At 38.3% G+C, this 13,542-nt stretch overlaps 1 protein-coding gene across 8 annotated transcripts in view; it reads right to left on the minus strand.

Moving 5' to 3' along the window:
• UBR2 (ubiquitin protein ligase E3 component n-recognin 2) overlaps positions 1-13,542 on the minus strand; it is a 102,785-nt gene that overhangs the window by 84,278 nt on the left and 4,965 nt on the right. For all 8 annotated transcript variants that reach the window (XM_070456423.1, XM_070456420.1, XM_070456422.1 and 5 more), the window contains exon 2: positions 10,125-10,384. In XM_070456423.1, the coding sequence (XP_070312524.1) occupies positions 10,125-10,384 (260 nt within the window). The remainder of the gene's footprint in view (positions 1-10,124; positions 10,385-13,542) is intronic.

Below are 13,542 nucleotides of genomic sequence, written 5' to 3' on the forward strand. Positions count from 1 at the left end.
CTGTCCACACAAAGACTTGTTTGCAAATAGTCACGGCCAGCAACTAATGGATCAGCTAAGAGTGTTCACTCTATCAGAATAATAACAGTATAGAAAAGCTTATCTTACTGGTGTCTTTCCTGGTGGCTCAGTGGTAAAGAATCTGCCTGCAATGTAGGAGATGTGGGTTCGATCCCTGGGTCAGAAAGATCCCCTGGAGAAGGAAACGGCAACCCACTTCAGTATTCTTGCCTGGGAAATCCCATGGACAGAGGAGCGTGGGCAAGAGTTGGCCACGACTTGGGAATAAACAACCAACAACCAATGGTGTCTTAATATTCCTAAAGTGTGTCATAAAAAGCTGAAAATTTCTAATAGTGTAAGATTTATTATTTGTTCTTTTATTTTTAAAAATTGCTTGGCCATGCCATGTAGCATGCTCAATCTTAGTTCCCCAACCAGGACTGAATCTATGCCCCTTGCAGTGGAAGTTGAATTCCAACCACTGGACCACCAGGCAATTCCTTTATTGGCATTTTAAATAAACAGATTCAAAGTTAAGGATAAAATAATAATGTTTAATACTTGAATATGTTGCATTTAAAATAATGTTGGCATAAGCTAATATGATTTATGAAACAAACTACCATTTTCCTTTCCTTTAAATATTTTAAATTTCTACCAAAAAAAATAGAATGAACTGATTAAAAAAAAGCCATAGAAGACTTATGATAACCTCAAACTGAAACAATTCAAATGTTCATCAGTAGAACAATGGATTATGGACAATGACAGTACATTCATACAACGGACAACTACTCAGCAATACAAGTGGAAACAATTTCTAATAATTATAGGATTTTAGATGAATCAGATATACATTATGCTGAGTAAAAGAAGCCAGGCACAAAGGAGTATGATTTCATTTTGATGAAGTTCTAGAATGGACAAAATTAATCTAAGGTGAAAATATCAGAACAGTGGTTACCTAGGGCTTGGAGTCCTTAACAAGGAAATTTCTAGTCAGACGGAAATGTTCTGTTTGACAGGATGTGTTACATGAGGTTAACTATTGTAAAAAATTTACAATTAGGATTTGTGCCTTTTGAAATGTGTAAATTTACCTCTAAGAAATAAAGAACTCAAATAGGGTGTCATTAGGAAAATTTTGGTGATATAAACCCAAGTTTCCTTATCTAAAAGGATTACCCCACAGTAACCTATTCATACATCTACTATTCCCTAACAACTGGATAAAAGGCATACATGTAAAGTTGGTATTATATCCCATGTATGGCTATGTTCGATCTTACACCAAATTGGCGCGTTAAAAAAAGTAAATAAAAATGACCATAAATATCCAAACCAAGAATACAAGATTCATTTTAGACAACCACAGAAATTCAACCTATCTAGGAGATATCAACTACCCACTTTCTGTTACTTTCCCAGGTTGGAGAGAGCAAACTAGACAAGGGAAATTCCAATACAATGAAGACCACAGTGATAATACACGGCAATGAAATTGTTTCTATTAATAGGCACCTATCTTGAAAAATATTAAAATGTGTATAAAAAGATGTGTACAAACAGGTACAGAATGTTCCCTGCAGCATGGTTTGCTACAGGATAAAAAAAATCCTAGAAAATTTCCATCTCTCATTTCATTAATAGGGCAAACAAATAAATCATGGCCTGGCCTTACTGTTGAAATACAGCAGTTAAAAGAATGAAGTAGATTTATATAAATTGACTGAGAAAGAGCTCTAAGACAAACTGTTTCATGAAAAAAAGCCACATTTACAAATACAAACAGCATAATTTCATTCATGTATCACATCCATAATTAGGGGTAACAAGTATTTTTTAAAGTAACACAGCATTGATTTCAATCTCTATACCATTCATGTTTTTTAAAAAAGTCTTAAAATAGAACTCTACTAAAAAAAGATCAAGTGTTCAAGTTTTTTAAAAAGCAAAAAATTGAACAAACTCTTCTTACTGAAAATAAGTGTTTCTTCCATATTAGAGTTCTCTATTTCCAGAGAGAAAAGGAATGAAACCACCTCTTTCCCTCTGCCTAACATATTTATTACTCATGGCTCAATAATGAACTTTTTTTTAATAATGAATTTTAAGACTGAGTATTCGGCTTAAAAAATCTTACGTATAAAAATTTCTTATAGTTCCCTAAGTGCTTTTCTATACTATACCTCTTTTTATCCTAACAACCCTGTGAGGAAGGAAAAATAACACCCAAACTCTAAAGATCACTGAAAACACTTCTAACGTTCACCACTTTCAAGTCTGCATCTTTACCAGACACAGGAAAATTACACTTCCTTGCCCTGTTTTGCAGTCAGACAGAGGCCTTCTAACTAATTCTAGCTAAAGGGATATAGGCATGGTCGTCACTTTTGAGCCAGAGCAATTTATTTGCTGTGTAAGATCCTTCTCTTTCCTTATTCTGTGACCCTTAAAAACATATGAAGTTGACTGAGATGCCACACAGTATAAAGTAACTACTTAGAGAAGAGCCCTCCACTCATCACCCCCACCAATCTGGTCACAGTCTGAGTAATAAATGTATTTTGGGTATTTAAAGTCTCTGAGATGGCAGGTTTGTTGGTTATTTTTAGCATAACCTCATCTATCATTACTGATAGACTCAATGTTTAAAAAAATTAAACAAGCAAAATTGCTCGTAACAAAGAATCATAAAGTACTATCTGGAAACATGTGCTAAGAATATTCCTAAAGATAAGTGTATGGAAATAACTCACTGGGGGGAATGTGAGCAGAATTGATAGCAGAAATGAAAGGGCTTTCAGGTAGAGATTGATATGAGCATCTCTACAAGATTAAATTAAAATTAATATAGTACATTAAAACTAATTGAACATGAATTAAAGGACATGGTAATAAAAATTATTTTTTGACATTTAAATAAACATTCCCATAATTTATTAGGCTTTAAACAATTCCCATAATTTATTAGGTTTTAATCTCTGTGCCTCAGTTTCCTTAGCAGTAATATATTCAGTTTTTACTAATATACTATTTGTAATAATCTCTGCCTTGCAACCCCATGGACTGTAGCCCATCAGGCTTCTCTGTCCATGGGATTCTCCAGGCAAGAACAGTGGAGCGAGTACCCATGACCTTCTCCGGGGGATCTTCTCGACCCAGGGATTGAACTTTGGCCTCCCGCATTGCAGGTAGATTCTTTACCAGGGAAGCCCCTACTAATAAGATATTTGTAATAATCCTTGCCTTGTGGGTCTTGTCAATTATATATCTATATCTATTTCTCTCTCTCTCTCTCTCCCTATATATATATATACACACACATATATGTGTAGATATATACACATATACGTATATATATGTATACATATATGTAACTTCTACACATATATTTTTAGTGTCAAGCTAAATAAATATTGATTGTGAATGTTAAAAAAAAAAAAGAATATTCCTAACTGATGGCAGCATAACTCCCAACTCCAAATTCTGGTTATCTGTAATATTCAAGCAGTAAGCTTTTAAATGTTAAATAAAATGGAACTAATTTAATGCTAAACTAATAACCAAAGTATGATTTCATATTTTACTAGTATTTTATTTTTCTTAATGGTTATGAGATGTCAAAATTTAAGTACTTATGATCAACATCACACTAACATGATTGTCCCTAATAACAACCATCTCTATTTAGAAAGAAATAACAAGTGCCAGGTTTGATTCCATTTTTCCTAATAATGAACCAAGTATGAAAAAGCAAAAGTGAAAGTAGCTCAGTCATGTCCCATTCCTTGGGACCCCATGGACAGTAGCCCGCCAGGCTCATCTGCCCATGGGGATTCTCCAGGCAAGAATACTGAAGTGGGTAGCCTTTCCCTTCTCCAGGGGATCTTCCCAACCCAGGTCTCCCGCATTGTAGGCAGATTCTTTACCGTCTGAGCCACCAGTGAAGCCCAACTAAGCATAGACAAATATAAAAATTAGCCTACTGTCTGAAAACAGATAGCTTTTTCTGACATCACAGAGGCTTCAGTGAGATGATCTGAGATCTACACGATTTTAGAAATGATGAACAAATAACGGAAAAATTAACCTAATTTCCTTCACAGATTCATTTTAAAGACTCCTGAGTATCATTTTTTCTGGTTAAAGAAAATCTCCAACCTACAGACATAAGTCACCTTTTTCCCGAAGGGTCTAGTTTAGAAACTCTCCCACAATTCCAATAACCATATTTCATCTTTCCAAATAACAGACTCCATGTCATCTTATCAAGGTACTGAGTTTCATGTACTACTTTAAACATAAGACATTCATCCTCAGACCCCAGCATGGCCATTTACCAAGAGTTTATTATGTATCAAATATTGTGGAAAGCACTACACAAAGGACCTCATTTACTTTCTTAACAACTGTGTGATAAAGAGTTTGGCTGACCTTTGTCTGGGGTTCCTAGGAAGTAACTTTAAATCCTTGAAATTTCCCATATATAGGAGTGTCTTTGTTATTTACACTTCCACCCCACCCACATATCTGAAAGTTTATACTAATGAAGTAACTTATTATTTTTTAATTTTATTTTTAATTGGCAGATAATTACTTTACTCTCTTCAAAGAAAATTTGAGATACCAAGGGAACATTTCATGCAAAGATGGGCATAATAAAGGACAGAAATGGTATGGACCTAACAGAAGCAGAAGATATTAAGAAGAGGTAGCAAGAAGACACGGAAGAACTATACAAAAAAAATCTTCATGACCCAGATAACCACGATGATGTGATCACTCACCTAGAGCCAGACATCCTGGAATGTGAAGTCAAGTGGGCCTTAGGAAGCATCGCTACGAACAAAGCTAGTGGAGGTGATGGAATTCCAGTTGAGTATTTCAAATCCCAAGAGATGATGCTGTGCAAGTGCTGCACTCAATATGCCAGCAAATTTGGAAAACTCAGCAGTGGCCACAAGACCGGAAAAGTTCAGTCTTCATTCCAATCCCAAAGAAAGGCAATCCCAAAGAATGTTCAAACTACCACACAGTTGCACTCATCTCACACACTAGCAAAGTAATGCTCAAAACTCTCCAAGTCAGGCTTCAACAGTACATGAACTGTGAAATCCAGATGTTCAAGCTGAATTTAGAAATCAAACTGCCAACATCCGTTGCATCACTGAAAAAGCAACAGAGTTCCAGAAAAACATTTACTTCTGCTTTACTGACTACACCAAAGCCTTTGACTGTGTGGATCACAACAAACTGTGGAAAATTCTTAAAGAGATGGGAATACCAGACCACCTGATCTGCCTCCTAAGAAATTGGTATGCAGGTCAAGAGGCAACAGTTAGAACTGGACATGGAACAACAGACTGGTTCCAAATCAGGAAAGGAGTATACTGTCACCCTGCTTATTTAACTTATATGTAGAGTACATCACATGAAATGCCATCTGGATGAGGCACAAGCTGGAATTAAGATTGCTGGGAGAAATATCAATAACCTCAGATATGAGGATGATAACACCCTCATGGCAGAAAGCAAAGAGGAACTAAAGAACCTCCTGATGAAAGTGAAAGAAGAGAGTGAAAAAGTTGGCTTAAAACTCAACATTCAGAAAACTAAGATCATGGCATCTGGTCCCATCACTTGATGGCAAACAGATGGGGAAACAATGGAAACAGTGACAGACTTTATTTTGGGGGGCTCCAAAATCACTGCAGATGGTGACTGCAGCCATGAAATTAAAAGATGCTTGCTCCTTGGAAGAAAAGCTATGACCAATCTACACAACATATTAAAAAGCAGAGACATTACTTTGCCAACAAAGGTCCCTCTAGTCAAAGCAATAGTTTTTCCAGTAGTCATGTATAGATGTGAGAATTGGACCATAAAGAAAGCTGAGCACCAAAGAATTGATGCTTTTGAATTGTGGTTTGGAGAAGACTCTTGAGAGTCCCTCGGACTGTGAGGTGATCAAACCAGTCAATCTTATAGGAAATCAGTCCTGAATATTCAGAATGGAAGGACTGATGCTGAAGCTGAAACTCCAATACTTTGGCTACCTGATGTGAAGAACAGACTCACTGAAGAAGACCCTGATACTGGGCAAGATTGAAGGCAGGAGGAGAAGGGGTCAACAGAGGATAAGATGGTTCTATGGTATCACTGATTCAATGGGCATGAGTTTGAGCAAGCTCTGGGACTTGGTGATGGACAGGGAAGCCTGGTGTGCTGAAGTCCATGGGGACGCAAAGAGTTGGACATGACTGAGTGACTGAACTGAACTACTTTACAATAATGTGATGGTTTCTGCCATACATCAACAAGAATCAGCCAAGGGCATACATGTCTCCTCCCTCTTGAACCTCCCTACCACCTCCGTCCCCATGCGACCCCTCTAGGTTGTCACTGAGTGCCGGCAGAATTAAGTAACTCAGACTGGAGGTTGGCCATACCAGAAAACCAACCAAGTGATTAGAGGGCTGGGGCTTTCAGGCACAGCTATGCCACTGGGATGGGTAGTGGAATTGGAAACTGAATTATGTGGACAATGATTCAATTAATCATTATTCAATATAAGAAATCCCAATAAAAACTCTGGACACCTAAGCTTGGGTGAGGTTCCCTGGTTGGCAATACTTTGTTGTCATGCAGTAAATGTGTTGGGAAGATAATAATATGTCCCTGAGAACAAGAAAACATTGCACTTGGAAATCCTGCCTTTTGACTGGTTTAGATTTGTGTGTTTTTGCTATCATAAAACTTTAATCATAACTACAGCATTTCCCTGAGTTCCGTGAGTTGTTCAGTGAATTATCCAACCTAAGTTAATCTATGGAGATGCCTGAAATTTGTAACCAGCAGATCAGAATTGAGTGTGGCTCAAGAGGTCCCCAACTTTCAGCTGTATTTTATACAATCTTGTAGAAGTCTGGGCCCTTAACCTGGAGTCGGCCAACTTTAAGTTAACAACAAAGTTTAGAAATATCCTCTAAGAGTCTGGTTCAAACTTGAGTCCTAGGGGGGCCATCATAATTATATCCCTCTCCCCCATTTCAGGCTACCTGTCTGTCCAAGTGCAGGTTACTGCATACTGCTTTCTTTCTTCAATCATTCAGGGAATAAATGTCCCTGATAGCTCAGTTGGTTAAGAATTCACCTGCAATGCAGGAGACCCCAGTTTGATTCCTAGGTCGAGAAGATCTGCTAGAGAAGGGATAGGCTACCCACTCCAGTATTCTGGGGCTTCCCTTGCATTTCAGCTGGTAGAGAATCCGCCTGCAATGCGGGAGACCTGGATTCGATCCCTGGGTTGGGAAGATCCCCTGGAGAAGAGAAAGGCTAACCACTCCACTATTCTGGCCTGGGCAATTCCATGGGGTTGCAAAGAGTCGGACACAACTGAGAGGCTTTCACTTTCACTTTTGTGACCTTTTAGATGATGTCATGAACATGAAAATTCTTACCCAAGGAACCTTCCTTTTCATTGATTCTATACATCCTCTAAATATACAGTTAGAATACTCAGGATAGGTATGAATGGATTAACCTATACCTCCACACTCTAATGATTTCATATCTCAAAGAAACTCCAGCCTCCACCACACACATACAGGAAAACTCTTCTGAGATCATCCCTGACTTGGTTTCACCCACAAACCCTACAGGCACACTTAATCTTCAAATACAGGCAGACAGCTTTTCAGTGCACCACTTTCACTGAGGGAATAAATACATTCCTCCTCCTGTCATCCCACCTCCACTCCTCCAAACCCCCAAAAGCCGATTCCATGATCACTGCTGAAAACAAGATTCTTTCTACTTCCTTTTCTTTTAGTCATGGAAGCTCTCAGAACTGTCAACTTAATCAAGCCCTCCCTACAAAGCATTCAAACCAGCACCCAACCTGTTCTCCCCCGGGATGGCCCCATACACAGAGACACGTGGCATCATTAGAGAAGAGAGAAAATAAGCAAAGGAAGAAATCAAGAAAGAATCCTGTGGTGCTGGATTGGAACTAGAGAGACCTACATACAGATACACAGATCCATTGACAGGGTTTGGGATTAGTGATATACCAATGGCAACAAGTTGACTTGGTATTTTATTTCTGAACACTGACCTCTACTAAAAAGGAACAGGCTCCTTGGAGAAATGGTTGATTTCAGAACTGAGGCAGGGAAAAGTCCAAGATGTGTCCAAAACATCTTTTGTCAGAAAAAGGAAGTACTCAAAGATCGATGGGGACATAAAAAAGAACAAAGACAGCTTGAAGGGCCTGTATGTGCGTGCTTAGTCACTCAGTTGTGCCTGACTCTCTGTGACCCCACGGACTGTAGCCCGTCAGGCTCCTGTGTCCACAGGGATTCTCCAGGCAAGAATACTGGAGTGGGGAGCCTTTCCCTTCTCCAGGGGATCTTCCCAACCTAGGGATCGAATCCAGGTCTCCCACATTGCAGGCAGATTCTTTACCATCTGAGCCACCAGGGAAACCGCTTGAAGGGCCTCCCACTGGTCAAATCTAGGACAATTCTGACCACCAGAATAATGGGACTCCATGAACACATACTGACACAAATAAAAACTGAACATTTGATAAGAAACAGGATATTTAATAGTCTCAAAGTATCTCACCACCAAATACTTACTGATTAGAGAGGGAAAAAGGGTAACTCCACAGTAGAGAAGCCTTGCAGAAATCCCCTTATCAAGAGATCAAAGTTAAAGAGCTATTGAACCAAACCAAAATCATATACTACTGGAACACTGAAAACAAGTGATTTCTGTAATATTTCTGTGAAAGAGACAACCTGACTCTAACCATGAAGTGTACAGACAAACCCAAACTGACAGGCATTTACAAAATAAATGGCCTGTACTTGTCAAGTGTCCAGATCATGAAAATCAAAGAAAAACCAATGCAACATTCCAAACTGAAGACTGAAAGACGTGACGTACAAATGCATGTTTTGGAACTGGATATTTTTGATACAAAGGATGTTATTGCAACAATTGGATCTCAGTTTCTTCATCTGTAAATCATGAGATTAAACTAGATCTACTGCTCCAAATACCAACAAAGGACTTAGGTTTCTGTATAGACAAAACACTAGATCTAATAGTCCTTCAATATATAAAAAGCTCTCAATTGGTATTCTAACTATAAAGAAAGATTGCCACAGACACCCAGAAGTTGTAACCAAAATTAAGTTGTATGGGAAAAAGTTTTAAAGAAAAAAATATTATACAATCAATACTGTATCCACACAATGGAATATTATCTAGCTATATGAGCCGATATGGACAGATGTCAATGGCAAGATTTTGTAGAGAAAGGAAAACTTAGCCCAGTATATCTAACATAGTCCCTTTTCTATGTATGTCTGCATATATATATGTTTAAGATAGCCCCATATATGGGCATGTGTATGCACAGAAAATTTCTGGAAGGATACATAAGAGTTTGTCAACAATGATTAGTTCTGAGAAATAGAAGATAGTCCTACAGGGAAACAGAGCACTTTCCTCTCCATCTTCTACCCTTGTACACGCAATTCTCAACAAAGAAATTTAAAGTCAACCTAGTAGCAGTAAGTACATATAGCACCCAGACCATGGTTTCTAACATTCCCAACTAAAAGGAAACTCCCTGCATAAGTGGCTGATTGCACATATGGGTCAGAGTAAGTACAAAGTGAGGTGTGGACATCTTGTGTCAGAAAGCAAAGAAGCACCCAAAGACTACAAAAGGCATGTGAAAAGGACCAAGAAGCTAGTGTGACGGGGCACTCAAAGGCCAAACATGGGGTGATACAAACATCAAAAAGAATCACTCTATCAAGAAAAGCAAGAAAGTGATCAGTACAAGAGTCAAGGCAGGGGTTAACTATGGGGGAGGAAGAAAGAACACTATGGGTTTCTGAAATCCTGGTGATGCTCTATTTCTTGACCTGGAAAATAATGTTTGTTTATAATAAGTTATTAAACCATACATATTTGTTGTACAGACTTACACACACACATACATACATAATATTTCATAATTTAAAAATTAAAATGAAAGGTTTCAAGAAAAAAATAAGTCACGTAAAAACAAGGCAAGAAAGAAAACGGCAATATCTTACCTGCAAGAGTATGTAGGTTCTCCCACTTTAAAAACACGACCACAAAGATGAGAAGGTTTGTTTGTTTGTTCAAGTTTGGAAAATCCCAACTCAGGATCTTCACCACAAAGGTACCATTCCATTGGTCCCAACAAAACTTGGTGTGCCAATGTGTCTTCTTTCTGCGGAAAAGGGTTGGGACCCCTGCAGTAGATTTTGGGTACATAGTGGGCCAAATGCTGGTATACTTCTTTAGTAAGGTCAGTTGCTTGCAGCCATTTCTTAAAAAAAAGAAAAAATACTTTTAAACAGTCAATAAACTGCAAATTTTAATAAATCTACTCTATTTTCTCCTAGAGAAAAAAATAATGACAAAAGAATCTTATAAACTGTTTTATTGACAACATTCATCACTGTATGCCTTTTCAAAAAGGGTAAAACATTTAGAACTTAACTACAATAGCCAGTATCTTAGAATTCTACTTAAAGTGAAAGCAAAATCAACAGTGAAATGAGCCCATCTGCTCAAAATGACTGCTGAAGCAACCTCCTATAAGCAGTCCAGGAAAATAACCACAATAAATCATCTCAAAGACGCTAGCCATTGAGCCTATCTGACTTCCTTTCTAATTTCAACTGTTTTGCTCAAATGATACTCTAATTGTGATCTGGATTCTCTTTTCAGTTTGCTGATAGGAAGAGCATACAGTAAACATGAACAACCAATGTACTAATTCTATTTCTCAATGATTAATAAATTACATGCCACAAGAGACTTTGTTTTAATGATTATGCTCTCCCCCCACCCCCCCCCCGCACTGACCTCTGCTTAAACCCTTTCTCCTTCACTCTCCACGCTAAAAACATCTTAAAAAGCCACCGTTTCCCGTACCCAAACTTTCATGTCCTACTACCTGTGGTACTTCTACTTAGATATCTAACAGATACTGAGATATTGTAATTTACAATAAGAAATACACTTTTGGTGTTCTCATTCCTAGCACAGAGCTCCTAAAACTCTTGAAGTTTCCTAAGTGTAAGTGAGATAAAGATAAAAGGAGTGTCTTTTGTTATTCAGAGCAAACCCCTTTCAATCAGACATGAGTTGCAGTTACTGAGGTGAATTTGGAAAGCCCCTAAGGATGGGGAGCTGGTTGCCAGGGGAACATGATTAACAGGTGGGAACTTACAGCCTCCATCCCAACCAACTTCAGGGAAGGGAGAGGTGCTGGAGGTGAAGTTAATCACTAAAAATGACCAATGATTTGATCATCATGCCTACGGAGGCATGAAGCCTCCATAAAAATTCCAAAATGTCAAGGTTCAGATACCTCCTTGCTTGGTGAACAGGCAGAGGTGCTAACGTGCCCAGAGAGGGCATGGAAGCTCCACACACCTTCCTCTATTTCATTTGGTTATTCCTGAGTTGTATCATTTTATAATAAACAAGTAACCTAGTAAATAAACTGCTTCCTTGAGTTCTGTCAGCCACTGAGCAAATTATTGAACCCAAAGAGGGGGTCACAGGAACCCCCCTCATTTGCAACATAAATTGTGGGTAACCTGAGGACCCCCTGCTTGTGAGTGGCATCTGAAGTAGTACTGGGGGCAGCTACTTAATGGGACTTGTGGGACTGAGCCCTTAATCTTTAGGATCTGACGCTAACTCCAGGTGTATAGTGTCAGAATTGACCAACTTGTGGGGCAACCAATCGGTGTCTGCTGAGGAGAGAACTGTTTGATGTGGGAAAACCACCCCCCTACACTTGGTGGCTGGAAGTGTTAGTGTGAATGTAAAGAGAAACAGAACAGTTTTTCCTTTCAGATACCAACTCAGTATGTCCAAAATTGAACTCATGATCTCCCACAACACAAAACCCCCTGCTGTTTTCTCCATTTCCCTGTTTTATTTTATTTTTTTTGATTTTTTGCATTTCCCTGTTTTAAACACCAGCATCTACCAGGTATTCAAACCAGAAAAAAAAACAGAAATCTTTCTTCCTTACCCCAACATTCAAGTAATCATCATGTCTTGTCTATTAGGGCTCCTCAACATCTGCTGAATCCATCCATTTCTTTCTCTCCATCTCTACTGGCACTGCCCCCAAACTGCCCAGAGCCATCAGATTAGTGCAACCATATTCTAACTGGTAATCCCCACTAGTTTGACCCCTCTACAGTTCATTTTTCCAATCTCACAAAATTGAGTGTTTCTTGCAAAATGCCAATCTGATCATGTCACTGTTTCCCCTTCTATTCAGGATCAAGTCAAGTCCACTGACATGGTTTACAAAGCCCTCTGTCTTGTATTATACTTCCTAGTCTCCTCCTCCTGAGTGGTACTGCTCCTCTCTCTGCTTCCCAGGGCTATTTTCTACTGATTCTTCAGATCTCAGTTTATGTTTCACTTTCTCTAAGATGCCTCCTCAGCCCATTCCTTACCCTAGTCTCCTATTCCTCTAACCCCCCACCCCCAGTTCTAAACCAGAACCAAGCTCCAGTGGGCATTTAGTAAAATCCGTTAACCTAATGCCTATAAACATATCTGTACTACTGACTGTCACTTAACGTTGATATCACAGGAAGATGCTCCATGTGGCTTTTATGGAAGCAGAAATAAAGCCAATCCAGGTGCAGGCTCTAAAAACCAAACCAAATAAGGCCTATAATAAGGCATCCATCAAACTACCTCCATTCTTTTCTCTTTCTATTTCCTTAAGTCTTAAGATTTTTCCTCATACCATTGTCATTTATTTATTCCTGCCTTTCATACCAATTCCATCTATGTTTATTTGTCCTCCATATTTCCTTGCTTTAATTACAACCAACTTTTTCTGGCTCTAAACCAAGTAAAAATTTGAAATCAGAAAACATGGAACAACTCACTTCTACAAAAATGCAGTTAACTGTTAACTCATAGGTCTCATGTTTACCTATAGATTACAACGTTTAAGTCTCAAATTACATCCTTGTTAACACAGTGCATTCAAGTGATGTCTAACACCATAAGACAAGAGTATAAGGTCGTCTAATGACTATACTCCAATATAAAATAAAACATTAAAAAAAAGAGTATAAGGTCTTTTTAACTATTACTTGCATAATCTTCAGTCCACTTCTTTTTTTTTGAAAAATAACTCTACAGAGAGATTTTAAATATTCATAAGGTGGTATATACTAACTTTCAAGTTAATTTCACACTTTAGAGAACTCTTCCGAAACATGCAAAATTCTTGTTCATAAGTTAAGGGCTGGATAGAAGTTTATAATTGAAAACAGCAGAAAAAGTCTTTACCCCTGAAGTGAAACAATCCTTTCCAAATGTAACTAATTTTGCTCTGTTTCTTTTTATCAAGTAGGAAAGAGACTAAATTACTCTTGAAACAGTACTTTGAGAGAGACAATCATTAAGATTCAAGAATCCACCCCCTGGATCCTA

Source organism: Odocoileus virginianus, chromosome 27 (assembly GCF_023699985.2).
Source record: "Odocoileus virginianus isolate 20LAN1187 ecotype Illinois chromosome 27, Ovbor_1.2, whole genome shotgun sequence".
Classification (NCBI taxonomy): Eukaryota; Metazoa; Chordata; class Mammalia; order Artiodactyla; family Cervidae; genus Odocoileus; species Odocoileus virginianus.